Genomic DNA, 22,422 nt, shown 5'->3' on the forward strand with positions numbered 1-22,422 from the left:
TCAGGCTTAACTGGACACACTTGGGAACCATGGTAACGTGTTTATGCTGTGTATTAGTTTGACAGGCTCGGTGTTTACAGAACATTTAGATCCAAAGGAATGGCACTTTCTTGAACACCGACCAACTTAAAGTTTGCAGAGCTAAAGTCTGCCAATTATTTATCGCGGAGTGAATCATCCTCTCTACACAGGATCTTGGACGCCTTCTTCCCTCCTCTGGGAATGTGAGCCTTTGACCCGTAACGATAGTGAAACTCCCACGGTGTCAGCAGTTCTGAGCCCGATATAAACCGCCGCCTGCTGCATTTCAATCCCTCTTCTGTGTGTAGACACAGTCTGCCAAACCGTTCACAAGAACTTAACAACCACCACTGCCTTCCTCCGTATCAAAACAAAATGACCACCGCTGATCAGCCCATATTCAGCAAGGGAGAGAACTGCAAGGCCTCCTGGCACGACGCTAGCGCCGGGTACAATGAGACGGACACACATCTGGAGATCATGGGCAAACCCGTGATGGAACGCTGGGAGACCCCGTACATGCACTCACTGTCAACCGTTGCAGCCTCAAAAGGTAAAAATCGTAGCGAATGCTAGTAAGTCTGATAATGGACTCCTGCCCCCAAAATAGACGTTTTGAGAGGGTGATTTACAAGTATAACAAGTTAGTGTCATAAATTATAGATTCTAGTTTTGGAAACAGGTATGTGTCATTCATATGTTACTAGATAATTTAAAATTGAGCTGCCAGGTGAATATAACCTTGAATCACAAAAAACAAGTACACATTAAGTCTCAGTAAGCTATGTATAAAATCAGCACGCACACTGTTGCTTGAGTGGGGAGAGGTGTAAAAAACAAGGTATTGTGTTTTTTTAAAGGGTCAGAGGCAATAAAAACATGTGAATCACACAAAATTGATTATTGTCATACTTTTACTTTTTGGAAAACAAAAAACCGAACTTTTTCATCTTAAAAAGTGTTGATAATCGTGTTTTGATTTAATTTTCGATATTTAAAATGGTGTGATAATGTTGTAAGCACCAGGTTAATTTTTTACACAGCCGTTCCTTTACTTTTTTGAGGACACGTGTGAGAGAGCTTGCATGGTGCTCTGTGAGTACTACAGCAGCTGTTTTCTCTACTCATGGGAACAGCCACAAAGTCTGCAGGGGGCAACAGGCTCAACTGCCCCGAGCTCTATGTGCAAATAGACTAATCCACACACAGCAGGCATGTACGAAGGCCTTTTAGTGTAGTATGTAGTTTAATTGTAAATTTTGGACACTGAATATGCATTTCTCACCATAATGTTGTCCACAAATCTAAAGTATATTCCATGTCAGATGCATTTTGGCCAGTCAAAGTATATTTGGATAATACTTAATTGCAAGTTTTGATTGATTGATTAATTTAATTATTCTACAAAACCAATATACAAACCCCACTTCTAAAAAGACATGCAGTTAAAGCAGTAAGCAGTTTGCACTTTTTGTAATCACATATGAATAAAGGTTTCCTGCCATTACATGCACAAATTGTAAAAACTGTATTTCATGTAGAGGATGTAAAAGAAATCAAATTAAAAATGTTGCATATTTTTTAAGTGTCTCTGTTGACTTGTGAAAATGAGAAAATTACAATGAGCTACTAATTAAAGGTTCACTACATCATCATGAAGGGCTTAAGGAACAACAAATAGCCTTTACCCCACCTCTATTATTAGATACATATTAAGTTAAACTGCAAATGGTGTAGTGACATAAAATGTTAGACCACCGGTCAACAGGAAAATGAATGCCAGAGTGCTCATAGACAGTCAGAAGTTGTAAAACATTGTTAGAAAAGCAGTATCTAGCACCCAAACTTTCTAAGGATATTTCTAATAAATATCCTCTCTTTGAGCCGCTGTAAAGCTTCAATAGATTTATCTGTTTGTTGTGTTCTGTCTCGTAGGCGGTCGGGTTCTGGAGATTGGTTTTGGCATGGCCATTGCCGCCACTAAGGTTGAGTCTTTCCCCATCGAGGAGCACTGGATCATTGAGTGCAACGACGGTGTCTTTGCCAGACTGGAGAACTGGGCCAAGTCTCAGCCACATAAGGTCAGAAGACCCAAAAGGCAATATTATCTGCCAGTCTTGGTTCATTACAGATGTGTTTGTTGCACTGCATGCTTGCACACCTAGTTGACCGTTACTGTCCTTAACGATGAGTGATGTTTCTGTTGCTGCAGGTTGTCCCTCTGAAGGGCCTTTGGGAGAACGTTGTTCCCACACTTCCAGATAACCACTTTGATGGTAAGAAATGAGTGGGGTATTGGTTATCACATCAGGGAAAAAACATTACTGAACTTTGGTTTGGCCACTCAGTTTAAGTTATTGATTGTTGAAAGTCAGTGTTAGATGCATAATCCATTCAAGGGTCCTCCAAACTTCAGCCCCTGACCTCTGAGATCTCCTGTTTGATGAACGCACTCTGAGACCATGTCCCATTTTACTTACTTGACGGATAAAATGATAATAAGAAGCGATCAACAAAATATGCAGAAAACTGAATAATAACCTTGTATGCACTCTGCTAACTGTGTTCCTCTCTCAGGGATCCTGTATGACACATACCCTTTGTCAGAAGAGACATGGCACACTCACCAGTTTGACTTCATTAAGGTATCTAGTCCACATCCAAATCCACATAAAACCCCAGTAAGTTAAATAAAGCCCTAAAAAGATAAATGTTCTGAAGGAGGATATTTGCTGGATTCTTGGAATTGTTTGCATGTAAGATACTGAGTTATAGTACACACTGTAGAGTGTGCAACCCACATTGGCTGAGTCCTTGGCAGTGGTCCAGGTTCGATAGGACTGTTTGATTTGGTCTGCGTGTCTCTGCAGGGTCACGCTCACAGGATGTTGAAGTCTGGTGGTGTCCTCACATACTGCAACCTGACCTCCTGGGGCGAGCTACTCAAGACCAAATACGACAACATTGAGAAGATGTTTGAGGTTGGTCACCTGCATTACCTCAAGTAGGGTTATATGAAGTATTTACCCACTGTCAGTCTTTAACCTACAGTAGACAGCTGTCAGCAGACCCCCAGTTTGGAGTAGAGCTAACCAATGTACTGCTGTGGACGGGGGCAGCAACTAGCACATTACCAACCCAAAGTGTACGCTATATTTAGAATATTTTTAAATTGCTTTACCTTACCCTAGACGGTCCTTTTTGTCAGGGAAGTAAAGCCATTATTTTCATCTATGCCTGCTTCACAGCCACCAGACTCCTTTGACAAAAACAGTTATTTTAGCTTGCAGGACAAAGGAGTGGCCTTGATTGGTTAGTTTATTTGTTCTATTGTGTTACCTTGGTGAATCCGAGCTAACCCTTTAAATCAACAAAATCACAAACTAACCTATTTAGGCATCGGTATACCTGCCTGTTCTGCAAGGTAAAATTCAAATTTTATCAAAAGAGTCTGGTGGTTTTAAAGTGAGCATCACTTTTCTTTCTGTCTTATTTATTTATTTTATATTAATTTGTAATATGTTTGTTTGTTTATAAATGCACCTGTCACCAAGACAAGTTCCACATGAGTGTACTTATTGTGGCAATAAAACCTTTTCTGATTCTGATGAGTTCAAGTTATTGAATACTGAGAGCCATAATACATTTCAGTACTCATAGGATCTGTACCTGTGAATCAACGTGTCCAGAGTGTGATTGTCCTTCCTTGCCTGGAACATGTGCTTCAACACGACAGTTTAGACTTTAGTGTTGATATTTAACCACGTGGAACAGCGCTAGGTATATTCTGCATTACATGTTGCAATAATTTCAAGGTTACAACAAACAGGATCAAGCTGAAGGGCCTGATAAAGCCACTGAGCCGCCTCACACTGACCAGCTCTGTCTGTTAATGATTTTCAGGAGACCCAGGTGCCTCATCTGCTCCAAGCCGGCTTCAAGAGGGAGAAGATTAGCACCACCACCATGGACATTGCACCACCCACTGAATGCAAATACTATTCCTTTAATAAGATGATCACCCCCACCATCATCAAGGAGTAAAGTTTGAAGATGCTCCTGCAACCTTTTTTCTTTCTTTTTTAACGGTAATGTGCGTTTTCACCTGCCCATCCTGTCCTCTTCACTGTGTTCATTTCAAGGTTCTGCAATAATTTAATAAACTCAAGTCCATCCCAACTCAGATCACAGTTGCTCGTAATTTTAATACATTATTGAAAATTCTTTTACCTCTGGTTTCAATTTCAAAATAACAAGCTATTCACTGACTTCTTAATTTGAGGTGAAGTTTTGTTGTTCAGTGTGGTTGTGTAGCTGCAGACTGTTCTTTATCAATCCATTGATACATGTTATTCTTCACAGCAGCAAATATGTAAAACAGCAGACTGAAACCACCAAAAATGCATAAACAGCCCAATGTTTTAGGTCCTAAATCACCCAGTATCCTTCTTGGCACACATTTAGCAATCAAGAAACATTCTTAAATGTTTAGTTTGTCATGAACTTCAGAAAGTTTTCTTTACTCTGTGTTAAACACTGCAGACTGTTAATCCTGTGGGAACTTGTCTATGAATTGCCAATTCAATGACTAATGTGGGGGGGGGAATACTGATTGTTTAAATAAATCAAAAAACTGAATTCTAAATGTATAAGTACAGAGGTTTTATCAACAAAATTTAACTTAAAGTATCAAAAGTACAAAATACTCATTACGCAGAAAAGCACCTTTAACAATGTCGTATTATGAATTATATTATTCGGTTTTCATCACTAGCAAATACAAATAAGAGCATTTTGACTTTATAGTTCTTCAATTCCGGAGCAAATTTTAGATTTTTTATTTATTTATTTTCATCTGCAGTGCCTGGAGAATAACATCTCTGTCAGAAGGGAAACCTAACACTGGAGTATATGGATACATTGTTTACTACTGGGAAGATTGGTCATCATATACATATACTGTATAAACATGTTTTTTTATGTAAAATTAACCAGAAACTACACTAACCTCTTTAACTTAACCTAAGTTATAATGCACCTGTAAAGTGGGGTTAAGTTTGACAATATGCATAATGTACTCTTGTCATGGACCTTTAATGTGTTCTGCTATTAAATAGTTCACTGAAAATGACAGAGTACAGCACACACGTTTTAATTTATAGATAACAGTGCATGTTATCTAAAAACCACCTGGCAAGGACACATTAATCATTAGATGGATGGATGATGCAACACCAGGCTACCATCAGGTGGAAATCTACAGCAGCTGGCAGATCTCAGATCTGAATCAGAACCAGATTACTTCTATTTTAAGAAGTTAAGAGAAATATGAGGAGGCAGAAACACTTGTAGCTAAGAGTGCAAGACATCCTTATAAAATCTAGTTATAGTTTCCCAAATGAGAAGATTTTCTTTTCTTTGTCTTATTTGGAAGTAAACTGAATATTTTTGAGGTTTTATACTGACGTTCTCCTGACAAAAGACCAATACCTACTCAGTGCTTTATCAAAGTCTTTCAGTAAACTGGATACTTTCTCCATGTTAAGCAGGTCTCTGTTATCCTCCAGCCATGACTCCTTCAAGAAGCAAGCTGGCTTTTGTTCCAGTTCTTTCTAGTTGGGAAGTATCAATCTCTTAACTGAGGGGCAACCTAATGCCCAAAGGTATGTAATCATTTAACTTGTTATATTGCCAGGCTTTTTACCCAGAATGCATACAAGATACGGAAACATCAATATTAAAACGCTCGGTCATCATGGCATGCATTTCTTACCACAAAGATTTCACAGCAGGACAGTCCCATTACAAATTAATTAATGAACCACGACCACCAAAGTTATGGCAACACAAATCAGAGGCATGGCAATCATCTTTGCTAGTCTGAAAGGAGTCACATACACTCTACTTAGAATCACTGCTTGTAAGTAATTTTCCAATTTGGGACTAATGAAGTCCATCCATCTAACTATATTGAATGATCTTGTATCCAACATGTGTGGATATATGTGTGCCTGATCACCACACAGAGGTCCAGTGTGACGTAGTGAAGACTTGTATTAAGGTCATGTTCCAAACGCACCTGAGTGACAACTCTTTGATGTGTTTAAATGTGTAAAGCAATCCTAGTAAGAGTGTGTAAATTATAAATGCAGTTATATAACATATCAATCAATCTTTAACCAGCACATGGCAATCGTTAACATGACAATGTTTCACTTTAACCGTTTAAACACAGAAGCACGCAATTCTTCAGAGCAACCAGCAGCTGGTTTACAGTTCTAGCTGAATATACAAAATACTGCAGTTTTAACAGAAATCCACATTTGACTTAGTGCTCTTGCATTTCACCTTGTGGGTGTGCATAGTGTTTTATCAGACCATGACTTCTCAGTTAAATAAAAAGTGTGGTTTGCTTCAAAACCCCACAGAGTGGACAGAGCAGTGAAGGTCAGTTGGTGATCACAGGAGCCACCTAGTGGTTTAACTTGGCTTTAGTGGTCACATTGGAAAGAGTGACACACCAGATGTTAAAATAATATGTTTTCATGTGAGCCATAGTTATTGAAAACAATATTTAAGATAATACAGTATGTCTCTGATCTTACAGTCATGACTGATTGAGAATTAGTTTTAGAAAAAAAAATCAGAAAATATAGCCAGTATATTGAAGAATTGTAATTTAAACTGTGGGTAACAAGCTGTTACATAAATAGTCTCCAGATGTTTATACTGAACTAAAGAAGCAGACAAACTGAACTGAGTGACCACTGCTGTGTTTGGTTCAAAATAAGCGGGAGTTCACTATGTGTTAATTACAATGATGATTTTATTGAGGTTGGTTAGCAGCTCTACGTCGAAGAGGAGCAGCGCACCAAATGAAACCAGAAATACATTTACATACCAGATACAAACACACAAATATAACACATTCACTTCCGATACCAGATCTTCATTTTCTTCTCACGTTTGATTTTCTTCTGCAGCTGTAAAGTCCCGTAGAGGAGAGCCTCTGCAGTGGGGGGACAACCTGAGGACAGGTGGGGAAAAACAGAGCAACTCTTATTATTGTTTGGTAGAGATTTGCTATCACACTGACAGCAGGACATCATCATGCCCTCATCTTGTACTTCTACTACTTATTACTACACAAAATGTATCACCAACAGTACTACTTATATTACCAGTAATTAATAGTCCAAGTTTATATAGTATTTGGTAATAAATCTACTACTGCTACATTACAGCTGCTACCAAAAAGAACAAAAATTACTCATGCTTTTACTACTACTGTTCCTAAATGTGATCCTTAATTGTCCATCAGAGTGATGACACAATGACCATTGACATTAGTTATAACAGTTGACGGGAACATGTCCGGACGTGTCCTATACGGCCAAAAGTATACAGACCACATCCGATGGGCTTAGCTTTGTGCACGGGGTAATGTTATGTTGAAACAGAAAAGGGTTTTACCCAAAGTGTTACAAAGTTGATAGCATACTATTGTCTCAAATATCGTATGCTGTAGCGTTCACATTTCTCAAACACCAAGGTCGTCAACATACTTATGGCAATAAAGTGTATATTGGAAATAAACTCTTTTTCATGGGGAGTCTAGTCTATTTCGTTGCTGTTTATAAAGGAATTTGTATATGGTGCAGTAAATGTTTACCTGGAACATAAATGTCTACCGGTACGATTCGGTCGCAACCTCTGACGACAGCATAGGAGTAGTGGTAGTAGCCTCCACCATTAGCACAGCTGGAAGAGAAACATTATGAGACTTTTAAGACACCCTAACCCTAAACACACACACACACACACACACAGTAGGTAATAGACAGCTATAAAAGTGCAAAATCATTTCACTTACAGCTTACCATGACCACAATAAAAGATAAAACCAAATATGACATATTTACATTTCATGTAAACGCTTGTGGCCAAAATACAGAAGTAAGGAACATTGGACAAATTCAGTAATTAACCCAGTCACAGAAACGCAGTAGTGGAGATTTTATGGAAACAGTAAAGACTACAAACGACTGGCAGGTGTTAGTGTATGAAAAGGATTTGCTGAGGAAGAGGAGGGCACTGCTGTTAACTTACCTTCCCATGGATATGACGTATCTGGGCTCGGGCATCTGGTCGTACACCTGTTGGAAAGAAGATGCAGTTCAGTCAGTCTTATATAATGTCTGACTAAGATCTAATCTGTGCTTTCAGCTGGAGGAAAGCTTCATGCCAGTCTACCAATCCTGCGACAGACTGGTCATAATCCAGCCAGCATTTAAATAGCTATACTGTTCTCAGCGCTCCCATCCTGCTGACATAAAAGGCTGAGAGAGAGAAACTTGCCATGTCTATGAGCAGGAAACCAGGTTTATCCTGAGTTTTTCCTTCATGTCATAGACCTGAATCCAACCTGAGACAGCTGTTGGGGTGTGGTTTGGAGCTTAATTTGTTGAATTACACAAAAAAAAAAAAAAAAAAGGTTGAGGTTACATCCAACCTTTCCCTCCCTCACCTTCCGCAGAGCCGGAGCCATTTTATTGGTAAGCGTTCCTGCAACAATCATGACATCCGCCTGTCGGGGACTTGCTCTGAACACCACTCCGAAGCGGTCCATGTCGTAACGAGGTGCCGCCATGTGCATCATCTCCACCGCGCAGCATGCCAGGCCAAAGGTCATAGGCCACAGAGAGCTCTGATGAGGTTGCAGAGCAGCGATGAGTCAGTAAAACACAACAGAGCAGCCGCATTAACACAGTTACTTAGGGTAGTGTCCAAAACACACATCTTCGAAGCATTGTTTAACTACTTCAAGATCAGCAGGGAGCACATCACTATATCGGCTTTAAGAGGCAAAGCCAATATAGATTGACTCTCACTGCTGATATTTGGCAGATTTTGAAGTTTATTCTTTTTTAGATTTTTTCCAAGAAACTCAGGACATGAACAAAATAACACCTGCAAATGCAGCAGCCCGGCAGTAAATAAGTTTGTTTGTTTGCAGTAAAACACTTGTGTTAAAAAAAAAGTATTTGTATATGTATATAGCGACTTAGAACTGTGGACCTTAACCCCCACCCCCAGTTGCATTTAATCGCATTGTACAAGTGTATAATGACAATAAAATGCATTCTATTCTATCTATATATTCTTTATCTATTCTATTTACATTCAAGTCAGTGTTTCGTGAGGATCCACTTAGAAACCTGTGTTTTGGCATGTGGCTGTTTTTTTAAGATTTTCCTTGTAAATAAATTACACAGTTGTGCTGTCTGTAGCTTGTTAATAACTCTTTGAGTTGACTTTTGTTCCCTTAAAAGCTTATAAACTGTGACCATCAGACCTCTGGTAAAGATGACAAGTCAGTGGTATTCATCTCATTTATAATTCCCTTAATTGCTGGTGTATATTTATTGAAGGTTCTTCGCTCAGGAAGATGAACCATCAGATTACAGATTGGCATTGGCAATTTTAAGTGAAAGACAAAGAGATCCATTTACAAAAGGCAACAGCACTGACATTGTGATATTTCAAATATATCACACCAACCCTGTGGTCGGTCGTTGGCCAAAGTTAGACCCGTGACCAAACAGTAAAACGCTGCAAGCTAAAGTCACATCACATCTCGAGTTAGAAACTGCAGACTTTGATTGATTCATTGCCAACATCCTCATCTACTCACCCTGCGTGCCCAGTTAATCAAGTCGTCCAGCTTAGTGATAACATACTCCCCCTTGCTGCTGGCTACAGCTGATGGTTTGGCTGCTGCTACTGCTGTGCTCTTCTCTCTGACTGGAACCACACTGCAACAGAAGGATGCAGGGGATCTGTAGTGTTTACCGAGTGTCTGTTTCTTTATGCTGATATTTACAGTGGAGTATATTTTTTATACCCACCTGGTGGTATTCTCGCTCTTGGCACTGTTGTGCAGGCTTCTCTGATGAATAGCAAATACTGAAAGAGGCCTGTAAGAAAAATGAATAAATGGAAAATAAATGACCCATGCATTAATGGCATTATTTGTAAGTTGATTTTCAGCTTGCTATGATCTTCAATAAGAAATACTAGGACCTCTCCAGATAACTGGAACTGACAAAATACAACAAAATAAAACTGTGTAGATTGGAAGTGAGTTGTTAGAAACAGAAAATCCTTAGCGCTACATGACCTACTGTGTGATGTGGTGAATAAATATAATGTTGGTGGAGACCACTCTGCATTTAGCCTAATGAGGGTAGAACTTCAATTAGTAGCATCTTTATAGCTGAGTAATATATGTTTTAATGTGGGTAAGAAAGACCAACCCCACCTCTGTAATAATCGAGCAGCTGTGTTACCAGCAGGAAGGAATGGGATTAAATTAAGTGTTATAAAAAAACAAACACAGGATTAATAGTTCTAACCTTGTTGAAAAGCAGCCAAACATGGCCAGGCGAGGCGCTGCAAAATAAAAGAAAGAAATGTTACAATAGTGATGCAATACTGTAGTACGAGTGAAGTAGTACTTTATGTTTAATCAGATGTATTGTCCAATCACTGGCCAAGGGGTGTCCTTGCTTAAAACACATTTAGTTGTTACATAAATCGTTCCTTTACTGTCAAGCGGCACACAGACAATTTAGTGATGTCTACAAAAGTTTAACCCTGGTGAGATTCCCAACCTCAAGATTTACTCCACAGTGCTGTGGTGATAGAAATGCCTCAAGGCAGAAACTTCTGCAAATGGGGCCTGAGCCAACAGGTACGTAAACCGAAAGACCCTGTCTGAATCATTCAGCTCTTCTGGTTATTCGGCGACATTGTGCTTTGCAATTAATTGTATATGTCGAACTGTAACAACAGTACAATAATATGCAATGTATGGACATTTATTTTACATTTGTTGCTGCTTAGTATGTTTTATGCATGCCGAGACTATCCCCTTGCGATTTGTGAAGGTCCCTAAGTACTAGCTATATTTCACACAGCATACATTTCGCAAATACAGATGAGAACCTTCCAATTGTAGAGTTTCCAAAAGTAGTTTGGTTTAACAATCTTATCGATAGCGAGTCGAAATATCTGGCATAGTCCACCCACAATGTAAATGAACATTTACTGACAAAACAGGCACCCTGGTTAGTTTAAAGTTAAGGGGTGTTAGCTAACGGTAGCTTTGCGCTTTGACTGCTACTGGGATTGCAGCTGGAGTTCGTATCAGCGCTAGCCTGGTTAGCCGCCGTGCTAACGCAGACAGAGCAAGGTCAGTATGCGCATTCATTAAAAGCTACAAATCCCATTACCGACACAGTCAACTCACAGGGTAGTGCACTTGTACGTAGTTAATGTTTTAAATACTGTACATAACATAAGTCTGAAAGTAATGTAATGTTTATTAAAAGCAAGTTAATTTGATCAAAACATCACTTACCAGCTAACGCCGCCATCTTTGGGAATGGTTACGTCAGATTGCTTCCTGTGCGTATGACCGCAAGCTGCTGAGGGCGCTGTTACCTCAGAGGCGTAGACAGTTTTTAGACGGAGACCAGTGAAGTAAAACAGCACTTTTCCGGTGATGGCTAGGCGTTACTGCGCAGCCTCCAACTGAGCTTGACGGCGTAGTTGTGACGTGAGCAACGTATCTGAAAGTTGTAAGTATCCTAGTTGCTGTGCCAAGAGAAATACCAGTTATTCCCATAGACCGTATGGTTATTCCCAATCAGCAACGTATGATCGGGATGATGATCAGAATTAAACCGGGGGAAGCAGCATTCAGTTTATATGCTCCTCATATCTGGAACAAACTTCCAGGAAACAGTTTTTCACTGATTTTGTGTAAAGCAATTTGAATGGCCTGTTGCGGAAATGTGCTATAGAAATAAAGCTGCCTTGCCTTGCTTAAACCATTGGATTTAGTTTAAGTCGAGTGCAGTTTTGAGTTGCTCATGCTCAGATTTAAATGCTTTACGGCATAACGTGTCATACTGAAATTTATGTTAACAAGTGTCTGTGGAGAGGTGCAGAAGCAGAACGCGGCTGGACTATTGGAAGCTGGAAATCAGGATTATTGACTTTGAAAAATGAAACAGCCTGTTTTATGTCATGCAATGTAATTCAGAACCCTTATCCACTTCTTTGTGGCATGCAACACATAATATTTAAGCATACAATTGACTAACATTACAATAGTAACAATCACTTTCACAATTTGTCTGTGGATTAATTAAGAACTGCACTTTTATTTGAGCAGAATCTGCCCGATTACTCACAGTAGCTTCTAGAAATAACTGGTTTTGTACTTTCACTTTAGAGGTTAGGACTTGACCCAGATAATCAAATTTGGAGCAATAACCCGCCTCTACTGGTTTAGCTGCATGTGTTGCCATAACAAACACATTTATTTAACTACACATGTCAGAATCACAATATAGCCTACCTCTCAAGTCAGACAGAGCCACCTGAGTATGATTCATAAACACTCTGTTGCAACTGTGGTTGTGTTTTGGAACTCATGCGCAAGGCATTGACTGGTGCTCAGTGGCTCACAGCAGCCGACTGTGGTTTTACTGGGCAGAGAGAGAGAGAGAGAGAGAGAGAGAGAGAGCGCTGATGAATGGGAAGTGAAGTTCAGCTCTTTCCACAGATTTAAACAAATATATCCTAAAAGCCACAGTGCTGTGACAAAACAGCATTGCAGTCGGAACAGAGTGGCACTGCAGTAATAATGAATTATTATTACAATTATTATTTGATGAATCATTTAGTCGATGCTCAAATTACATCAATGGAAAAAAAACTCCAGTTGAGATCAAAAGTTCATGCTAAACGCTAGAAAAAGTCACACCAGAAGCTAGTTGGCCTAACTGTCATGGAAACTTAGATTTATTTGGGCATTTTTTAAGGACACCTCATCTTCAGAAAGATTGTGTAATATGAAACAAGAAGAAGACATTTCACCCGCACAATACCTCTCCATCATACCTGTCAAACTGCTCTGCATCTTTGCTTCATGTGTTTTCCGTACTGTCACCTTTTGTACCCTTTTTACCCCTCTATGTACCTCTGACCAAATTAATTTTCCCTTTGGGTAATAAAGTTAAATGTGATGTAGTTTGATTTAAGTGCTGCTGGCACAGCTTTTAATTGTTAAATTTGAAAAACACAAACTCTTCATGTGCTCAGATTTTGCAAAAAGAAATGACCCAGAATAATATTATATTACCTAAATTTGTTGGACAGTTTTGACAGTAAAATCTAAACATGCAGTAAGGGCTTATAAGATGTCTTGTGGGCTGGATCTGGACCCCAGACAGCTAGTTTGAGACCCATAGTTTACTTAATGTCAAATATGATAACATTGCCCCAACTTCAAACTTGATTACTTAGTCTGACCTGCAGGCAAAAAGAAGATTTATTTTAATTTTCAATGGGTATTAAATTGGTCAAATGTGGGGCACAGGTACTGCCAGCACTATGTTCAGAGACACAACGCTTCAGTCGTGTACCTTTGTCTGGCATGCGAGAATCTAATCTTTTCTTACATTAAATTGGTAAAAGCAAGTAAATCGTTGCATTTGAGGTGGACAAATGTCAAATGAATTGCCTTTAATCAAAGTAAATTGGAAAACTTTTTAATCTCCTGTTGACTAGGTGTTTAAAAGAAAGTAAGTGCATCCTGTTTTTGTTTTGCTTTCATTTTGTTCCACAAACCGAGTAAGCATCAGCAGCAGCGGTGAAGACGCCAGCAGGGTGGAGATAGAGAGCAACCAGAGAACATCGAAAGCATGTTATCACATAATGACAGTCCCAGCAGTGAAAACACACACTGCAGTTTCTCTAGGAATAGCTGCTCAGTTAAACTTGCCGACATCAGCGAGGGAACTGAGAACTGGCTGGAAAAGATGAAAAAGGTTTTTACAAATGGCTTTTATTCTGTCTTCATCATGTACAAACTTTTTGGACAAGTTAACATAATAATAAAGTCTGACAAGTGCAGTTGCTTTGCTTGTGGTTTTCTAGGTCAAACCAAATTCCGCCATATACTGCATTTAGCAGAGCTTTTATGTACTCAGATTAGCACTGGAATAGCGTAAAAGGACAAATGTTTCAAGACTAAAGCATTGTTCAAAGGCTTCCCCTGTTACTAGGAGGCAAAGATCTTTTTCATTTCAGATAATATGCATGAATCCACTATTTTTTTTAAAGTCCTGTATAGGAGGAGAAAAAATACAAGTTAAGCCATCACAGACTTGGAGGTTATAGTGGCAGCGTGTGTTGCTGTGCTAAATTGCAGACCACAGGAATGGTCTATTTTGGGAAAAGATCTCCTCCTCTGAAAGAAGAAAGCGCAGCTCGCCTCCTCATTGAGCGCCCAGGATGTCTGTGGGTAGGATGTCTGGTTTGCCACTCGGCTTCTGTGATGTCTCCCCTGACCAGGAAGAGGGGGTGACCTGATTATAGAGGAAGTCCTGAGAGCCAAAAAGTGGCTCTTTGAGATTCAGGGTGTACATGAGGAACAGATTGAGAGCCACCATGGCGAGAAGCGGAAAGACAGTCAGGCCGGAGCCAAAGCCTCTCCAGGAGCTGCATGTGTTCAGGCTGATCCAGTAAAAAAGCCTGTAGAGGATTAAACACAAAACAGGAAATCTGATCAAGTTCAGACTTCACTGATAACCACACACAACCTCCCTTAGCAGAAGTATTCAGAAAACCTAAAAGTACCAATACAACAATGCAAAATTACTCCATTACATTTGTGGTTTTGATTTTATTCTTTATGTCAAGTAAAAATAAGTTTAATATGTGCTGCTTTGTGGTCATGAACATCCCAGTTCTGTCTTTACATGTCAGTTTTCTTCATCTTGAACTGATGTGACCTGTGTTTAATGTTTGTGTATCAAAGTCACAGAGGATCAGTTTTTAAACCAGAATGAACATAGTTTAATCCCGGGTCAGTTTCCTTTATCTAACACCCTTAAAGTCCACATTTGGGCCTCACCTTCCAAAGATGAACATCGCAACCATTATGGGCACCAACTTCAGCTGATCTTGAGGCAGTAAAGCGGCCATGACAACAAGATTGAGGACGTAGAGGAGTAACTGTTCCAAGGACGCCGTGACAAACAGCTGCTGCAGCGCCTGACTTCTGGGAGACGAGTCCTGCAGACTGAAGGAGCCTGTGCAGAACTGGCAGGCTGCACCCATGAGCATCGCTGCAAGGGATGAAAGAGCAATAAGTCAGTTAGCATTTTGACTCTTGGCCATCTTTCCACAAACAACTCCTAGCCGCACTTGATCTTGTCTGACAGCCTACTTTGTCAATTTCTTCATTTGAATACAGCAAAATGGCCTACATGCAAGTACTCCTCACTGTCATGAGCTTGACAAATAGGTGAGAGGAAAATGATCTTTGGTTTGGATGTGTTTGCCACCTGCCCTCTCGTTTCTGGTCGCCCAGGCTGGAAAGTGATTATATGTGAATATTCTGAAACAATTAGGCCACAGCCTGGGAGACAAGAGACACTGCCAACCTCTTATTGTAGTTTCCATTTAAAGCTATGTGCAGGAGAAGGAAATTATGCTTCTCTCTAGAGGCCCTGGGAGATGTCTGCTGCACTGAGGTTGAAAGCGTATGAAATTAAAGGGGACGGGATGCATTGAAACATTCCAAGACAAGGCGGCTAGACAAACCAAATCTTCTCTTAATCTTTATCTTTCATTTACGGTGCTCACATGGCTGTTTTTCAATGTCATTGTACAGGTGTTTGAAGCGTACCAAGCAAGATGGGGACGGCTGCCACCAAGGAGCAGCAGAAGGTGAAAACAATGCGGCTGGCTATGTTGGGGCAGTCGGGGGGTTTAATGGGGACATAGAAATAGAGTGCATAGAGGATCCCAGCTGCACACAGAAGTGAAGCCAGGACTGAGAAGAAAGCAGGAACCCGGCTGCTCTGACAGCATTTACACTGGCAGCAAGGACAGCAGCATCGTCCCCGATCTGAAGCCTCCTCTGCGGCCTCGCAAGTCTCTCCCCGCCCCACTGAGCTCCACACAGTCAGCTCCACGCTCTCTGGCAGCGGGCCTATCAGAGGTCGACCCTCGTCCACAGTGCAGTCCAGATTGGTGGATTCTGGACTCCGTCTTGGTGTGTCTGTGCCGTTAGACATGTCTCCCTGAGAGGCTGGAGTTGGAAAGCTGATGCAGTTTTCCGTGGCGGCATCCAAATTGTGCGCTGTGATGATTGGACTGGAAAGAGTTTGATCGAGCTCTCCCTCCTCTGTCTGATCTGCTTGTGGCTCATCTGGGAGGTCGTGGCCGGGCTGCTGATGGCAGGGAGCAGAGCCTGTTCAAACCAGAGCACATTTTACTACACAATCCAAAACCAGATACTGAGAGCATTCAACTACAGACTCACACTAATCAATCATTCCCTTACTTCATGTCGGGCCTGGGTCTCATAAAACATTACATAGGGGTGGGGGGTGGGGTTGGAAAGCCTCACCCCTACATGGATTAACCTAAAAGAAGGCCCCAGGGCCAATAATTGCTGTTGGGCCCCTATTGACCCACCCTCTGTGTGTTTATGCCCTGTCCCCTCCTACAGTTTCAGCGGACACAGAGACCCAGAAACCAACCAGTACGCCTATGCAAGAATATTACAACATGATCACAAGTTTTCTTTGTGTAAATTAGTTTGTGATAATTGGATCAATCATTTATTAATTTAATAAATATGCACCACACAAACACAATATAAATAGACATAACTACAGTGCTAAAACTAGAGCCTACACATAAGATAAGGTAGGGTTATAAGATAACGTTATGATGCACCTTAGATGAAAATTTTGCAATTATGAATAGACAGTGAACTTGGAGCTTTCGGGGGTCTGGGGGATCAGGGGCCCTGGCCGGTTGACAATCCATTTTTAGGCATCTTCACCTTTTAATCAAGAGAATCATATTAAGTAGAATAAATTATTTACTTTCTATCAAACATCTGGTGGCAATGTGCCAAAAGAGGAATTGTGGACATCTACAGATGTTCTCTCTACTTTAACAAAAGTGTTTACACCGATTGTATCAACATCCATGAAACACTTAAATGATTTCTTGGTTGAAGGATTGCAAACATTCACCCACTTTACGTCATAGATGATGTTTCCTTCCTACAGGACTGCAGCACTTCAGACTCTAAATATGTCTGAAACTTGTCTCTCCAAAAAATGTTAGTTTCTTACGTTACTTTTTATACATATAACCTATAAACAAAGAACTTTGACTCCTGTCCCGAGCCGGTCTGACGAGCCTTTTTATATATATCTAGAAATCCAGAGTTCTCGCAAGAGCACAATTTGAATTTGCTCAGCGAGTTACTCTGACATCGACTGATGCTGCTCATTAACTATGCCCTTGTAACCGAGCTGCACCAATCACATCGGTGTATCTGACATAGGTGGGAAAGAGATGAGCTAAACAGATGACAACAGTTTAATCTACCAGTTAATTTACGACTGGTAGCTAAGTGTTTGGGGCTCTGGATACATCGCGCCGTTTGTTGTTGTGATTGGTTGACCGTTCCAATTGCGTGCAGTGAGATTTTCAAATGCACGCTCGGCCGACTTTCATTACTCAATGCCAGACCCTTGATCTTTTGGATTTGGGTCTGGATTTCCAAGCTACTCATGAAAAGCCTTTTACTAAAAGGTGCAGTTCTTAAATCAGCATATAATAAAAAATTAAATATAGTCTTCAATCTCACATAATTTACATAAGAAAACAAAGCCCTTTCTTTTCAGGGAGACACTTTAACCTGCCTGTTCCTAAACCTAATGGTTATGTAGCTGAATGTAACTGTACTGGACTCAACGTATTATTAATTAAAATTTAAAAAAAATTCGCTTCACAGTGCTTTGTTATGTCCTCACTGAGTACTACAAAAAACATATACAATTTCAATATGTATAAAAACCTTTTATGCAAGGCATAAATGTTGATTTAGTCCAGAGCTCATGTAGGTACATCTACACATGTGCCTTAACCTTAAATAAATATTTTACTGTGCACTGCTTGATAACTGTTACTTTGCTTTAATCAGCCCTAACTCTGTCTCAACTCTTTTTGGATCCCGTCTGGACTCAAACTCCACTTCATTTCTATGCTAATTTGCTCTGGCCTCCCCTCAAATCCTGCAGCTCCATCAGACAGACAGTAAAAAACATCAGCAATAACTCACCCCTTGGTTGATTGGTTGCTGGTGGTGGTTCAAGGGAGCGCTGGGAGCCGGAGACAGAGTGGGAGGATGAGTGCAGCTCCTCCACCGAGGACTCGGGACTGTCTGACACCGGCGCCAAGGAGATCTGAGTGTCCAGGTCCAGGAAGGGGGAAAAGGAGAGCCTGGTCGGGTCAATGTCCTGGAGCTGGTTGATGATGTCGCTGATGGACTCCTTCATGCTGTCGAGCTCCTTCACATTCTGCCCCTTAGTGGCCTGAAGCCCCGAGGTGCTCATAGTCACACAGCCTGAGCAAAGCAGGAAGAGGTCCAGACCAGAAACCAGTTAAAAACACCAGAGCAGGGACTCACAGGGCAATAAAAACCTCCTCCATTCTGCTCCAAATGTCAGAGAAGTAAATCAGTACACTTCTTCCGACAGTGTCTCATATTTACTTAAACAAATAAATAAATAGATTAAAATAGTCCCTTTTTTCAAGCATCAGGTGGCAATTGTGGAAAAGGAAGTCACCTCAGAATAAATCCTGACAGAACATGTAAGGTCATTAAAAAAAGCTTTAAAAACCCTAAACATTTAACATGTGAAGCCCTTTGTAACCGCATTTTATTAACAAAGGTAGCGTTTAAAAATTGGCAAACATAAATCCTTAAAACCAAAAGGGGAAGAGGAAAGGGCCTTTTTTTGGGGTGGTAATAAGGGAAATCAGTGTTGACATGTCTTTATGTGTCTGTACAATAATCAGCACTGACAGGAAGTCAAAGTTTATCTTCCTCTGCAAGGTAACACTGCCTGGGCAGGTTTTAACTGTTGTCATTTAACGTCTAAGTTTTGTTGAGATCATTTTCCTCAGAAAAATCAACACAGGTAAAAAATTATATTCTGATGTATTTTTGATTTTGATTTCTTTTAGGAATAAAAAAAAAGTAAGACTGATGAACAGCTCCATATAAGAACAGATTGGCACACACTATAGAACAGATTGGCACAACATTGGATCATGCAGTCGGGACACTGAGGTCATGTCCTTCGTGTTTTTTTCTAAGAATCTGTAGGTTTCTACAACCTGGGGAGAGTTTACGTCCGAAAATTAAAAACATATTCATGGTGGGTGTTACATTTTCATTCCAGTGTGTTTAGACTCAATATACGTACATTTGATTAGTATTTGAAGAAGTAAGGTTAAAAATTAACATGAGAGTCTGTAAAATACTTAAGTATGGGTAATATAAGAATGTTTGGTTCGAAATTTTGGGAAATACGCTTCTTTGCTTTCTTTCTAAAAGATAAATGAGAAGAATGACACTCTCATATCTGTACGTTTAATATAAAACTACAGCTGGCTGGCGTGTTTCCCTAAATGTTGAACTATTTCTTGAACAAAATGTGTCAAACTGCTAAATGAATCAGGGTTAACTAAAAAGCTTTGTCTATATTTAAATGTCTATGTTTATATATTTATATTTGTCCTGCTTTATAGCCGAAAACTTTAGATGCTTGTCACATGTTGATGCTGCAGACACATTTTGGTTGACCCTGTTGAGGTTTGATACCCAGATCTTTAAAGTTCACTTTTGCTGCTTTTGCTTAAGTAAATACTTCTTTTAGCACCGTTGGTTACTTTTTCAGTCACTTTCAGTGGGGGAAAATAACTAAGTACATTTACTCAAGTAGGCCACTGTACAATTGTGAGGTACCTGTACTAATACCTTGAGCATTTACTTTATACTTCTACTCCACTCCATCTCAGAGGGAAATATTGTATTTTACTGCGCTACATTTAGTTACTTTGCAAATTTAAATATGAATACAATCAACTCATAAATGATGATGTAATATCAGCCTGTAACCTACCCAACCAGCTGCAAGTGATGAACACATGCAACAAGAATTATAATTCAATAATATACATTTTCTGTGTAATTAATTCTTTTGGTAAAAATATGTAGATGCTAATAATGTTGTATTTTGCTGTAAAATATGTCATATTTGATGTAATACTTTGAATGCAGGACTTTTGCTTGTAAAAGAGTATTTCTACATTGTGGTATTGCTACTTTTTCTGAAGTACAAGTTCGGAGTATTTACTGTATCTTACAGTAAGACGATTTGGACAAGGTGTCTGACAAATAAATGAAAAATAACACCAATCCCGCGCCTTTGTTGGTAGGCAGTTGTTTGAACTGCATGGTGAATTTCAGAGGTTTTCATTAACATCTGCAGATTGAATTTGGAGCATTTTCTCCTGGAGGTTTTTGGCGCACATTCAACTGTGGCGCAGAATGAGCACGCTAAATCTGCGGCGGGGATCTTTCTCCAAACAATTGGGGCTTTTACCATGTATAGAGCGCACATTAGCTCTCCTAGGGGTTTGGGTTGGAGGGTTATCAGAGTTGGCGTGGATGTAGAAACGCGCGTGGGGACAATGCGCATGTACCCCCCTCTGAAAAATGACTTTTCTCCCGCTGCTGAACAGTAATTTCTTTTTTTATGATTCCCCTTCCACAAAGCAAGTAAAGTCTGGTCTTGTGTGGTTTAGTATAGGAGCGTCAGGAAATGGCTAATTTGGTGATAAATAAATCAAACGCGCCGGCATGAATCTGCTCGTAAATGATACAAAAGTGTTTCTCAAATAGCAGCGCTGAAACCTTATATTGTGTGGCCATTCAGCAGCAATTACAGCAGTTAACAGTCAGACCTCAGACACAATTGAGACACATAGCTCTATGAAATGCCTGTGTAAGCGCTTCATTCAATTAGAAACATCCCGCGTACAAATGGACTTACTTTAGTCGGAGGTTGCAGAGTATTTGGTGAGTTAAATCTTCTCGCAGTTAAAAAAAAAAAAAAAAACTCTCCGTTTTTCTCTGCCTTTCTTCCCTCCCCCTCCGTTTGCTTTTTGTCTTTCAGGATCCTGCACTTCTGAATCAAATTTCAGGACGGACAAAATACTAGGATTTTCCTCCGCCCACAAGTTTTTTTTCTTTTTTCTTTCCTGGGTACCATGTCCAACACCATATGGAGCAAATAAAGACTGGAGGAGGAGGTGGAGGCACTTTCTCTCAGTTTACCTCCAAATTCAACATTAACAATCACATCCATCACAAACACGAGTTTAACTAAACAAGACAGTAAACATTTACACTCAAACTAAACCTCAGCCCTCCTCTAATATTCCTACACAAGTGTGTACTACTATGTAATGACTTTCCTGCACCGTGTTTAAGACCTGCATTTATTACTATTATGTCATTATAATGGACTACAAGATGGTCAAATGGACTTTTATTATCAACTGTAAAATACATCAACAAGTCTTCCCTTTGTTTTCTTTAGCATTGATTTGGTATTATTAATTATTGGCTCGATAATTTAAGTATAGACCTGTATAACAATGACCAACATTGTGTTAATACAGTGTATATCGACTTGGGTGTACTTTGTTATAAAGTTTGTCAAACAATTAGCTGGGTCTACAATCTTAAATATGAATGTGAAGAAAATACTATTTGATTAAGTCATCGTAGGCCACTTTTTTATTCATTAAATTCATTAATGGAAGAAGCAAGTCTGTTCATAGCATTTTCATTTTCTTTGGTAGTACTATTTATTCAAATAACTTTCCTAAACTGTTAAATATGGTTTAGTTTTGGCATTTCTATATTATAGCTCTAAAACCTGTCTGTGGTTTATTATTAATCATATATAATTTTGTCTTATTAAGCTTTAGGATATCTGTCAGATAGACAATTTTAGATTCTCGTCTGCTGTTAAAAATCTGGTAAAAGCTATAGTTTAATATGATAGTATTAATACCGGACTATAGTTTCTGATTTGGATAAAACAAACTGGCAGAGTATGTGGACCAGGTTCAGGCAGTCTTGTGGAATTTGTATTCTTTCGTCATTTGAAACAGTGACAGCATGACACAGAAATGTGATTTTCCTTCTGCTGCATCACTTTACCTCTCTTCAAAAATTCACAGCTGTGCACTTAACCCGTGTTGTCTTCCGTTGAAATTGAAAATCAACAATTTAATTAATGGATTTTCTTACAATCAAAACCACTTCAATTTTTTTTTCTTTTCTAAATATAGAATGAATAAGACACCCCAAAATTACCTATCAAAACCACCCCAAGAGCGTTGTGTGGAATCAATCATGTTATTTGAGGTAATTAA

General features: G+C 39.7%; 3 protein-coding genes across 3 annotated transcripts; 1 reads left to right on the plus strand and 2 right to left on the minus strand.

The window, feature by feature from the left end:
- The first annotated feature begins 247 nt into the window (after positions 1–247).
- Positions 248–4,206, plus strand: gamt (guanidinoacetate N-methyltransferase). Its single transcript, XM_034882325.1, has 6 exons — positions 248–574; positions 1,957–2,102; positions 2,234–2,297; positions 2,599–2,666; positions 2,892–3,002; positions 3,925–4,206. The coding sequence occupies exons 1-6, from the start codon at positions 397–399 to the stop codon at positions 4,063–4,065; spliced, it is 708 nt and encodes a 235-aa protein (XP_034738216.1). The 5' UTR covers positions 248–396; the 3' UTR covers positions 4,066–4,206.
- A 2,625-nt stretch (positions 4,207–6,831) lies between these two features.
- On the minus strand, positions 6,832–11,665 carry ndufs7 (NADH:ubiquinone oxidoreductase core subunit S7). Its single transcript, XM_034882303.1, has 8 exons — positions 11,444–11,665; positions 10,437–10,473; positions 9,930–9,998; positions 9,716–9,836; positions 8,549–8,728; positions 8,131–8,177; positions 7,694–7,782; positions 6,832–7,048 (listed from the first exon to the last, which is right to left on the minus strand). Exons 1-8 carry the CDS (start codon positions 11,457–11,459, stop codon positions 6,951–6,953), a joined length of 657 nt encoding a protein of 218 aa, XP_034738194.1. The 5' UTR covers positions 11,460–11,665; the 3' UTR covers positions 6,832–6,950.
- A 2,258-nt stretch (positions 11,666–13,923) lies between these two features.
- On the minus strand, positions 13,924–21,176 carry LOC117950988. Its single transcript, XM_034882452.1, has 5 exons — positions 21,030–21,176; positions 18,248–18,532; positions 15,788–16,354; positions 15,011–15,224; positions 13,924–14,628 (listed from the first exon to the last, which is right to left on the minus strand). The coding sequence occupies exons 2-5, from the start codon at positions 18,519–18,521 to the stop codon at positions 14,373–14,375; spliced, it is 1,311 nt and encodes a 436-aa protein (XP_034738343.1). The 5' UTR covers positions 18,522–18,532; positions 21,030–21,176; the 3' UTR covers positions 13,924–14,372.
- Positions 21,177–22,422: the final 1,246 nt, after the last annotated feature.

Source organism: Etheostoma cragini, chromosome 9 (assembly GCF_013103735.1).
Source record: "Etheostoma cragini isolate CJK2018 chromosome 9, CSU_Ecrag_1.0, whole genome shotgun sequence".
In the NCBI taxonomy this organism is placed as follows: domain Eukaryota; kingdom Metazoa; phylum Chordata; class Actinopteri; order Perciformes; family Percidae; genus Etheostoma; species Etheostoma cragini.

What these genes read in the sequence shown, in the direction of transcription:
- LOC117950988 (XM_034882452.1), bottom strand. Translation starts at nt 18,521, where the DNA reads ATGAGCACCTCGGGGCTTCAGGCCACTAAGGGGCAGAATGTGAAGGAG. An exon ending in AGCCGTCCCCATCTTGCTTG is followed by an intron (nt 15,225 to 15,787) that starts GTACGCTTCAAA and finishes CATCCCTTGCAG; the next exon opens with CGATGCTCATGGGTGCAGCC. An exon ending in GCGATGTTCATCTTTGGAAG is followed by an intron (nt 14,629 to 15,010) that starts GTGAGGCCCAAA and finishes AATCCTCTACAG; the next exon opens with GCTTTTTTACTGGATCAGCC.
- ndufs7 (XM_034882303.1), bottom strand. An exon ending in TGGCTCCGGCTCTGCGGAAG is followed by an intron (nt 8,178 to 8,548) that starts GTGAGGGAGGGA and finishes TCTTTCCAACAG; the next exon opens with GTGTACGACCAGATGCCCGA. An exon ending in TACGTCATATCCATGGGAAG is followed by an intron (nt 7,783 to 8,130) that starts GTAAGTTAACAG and finishes TTTCTCTTCCAG; the next exon opens with CTGTGCTAATGGTGGAGGCT.
- gamt (XM_034882325.1), top strand. Translation starts at nt 397, where the DNA reads ATGACCACCGCTGATCAGCCCATATTCAGCAAGGGAGAGAACTGCAAG. An exon ending in ACCAGTTTGACTTCATTAAG is followed by an intron (nt 2,667 to 2,891) that starts GTATCTAGTCCA and finishes GTGTCTCTGCAG; the next exon opens with GGTCACGCTCACAGGATGTT. An exon ending in ACATTGAGAAGATGTTTGAG is followed by an intron (nt 3,003 to 3,924) that starts GTTGGTCACCTG and finishes AATGATTTTCAG; the next exon opens with GAGACCCAGGTGCCTCATCT.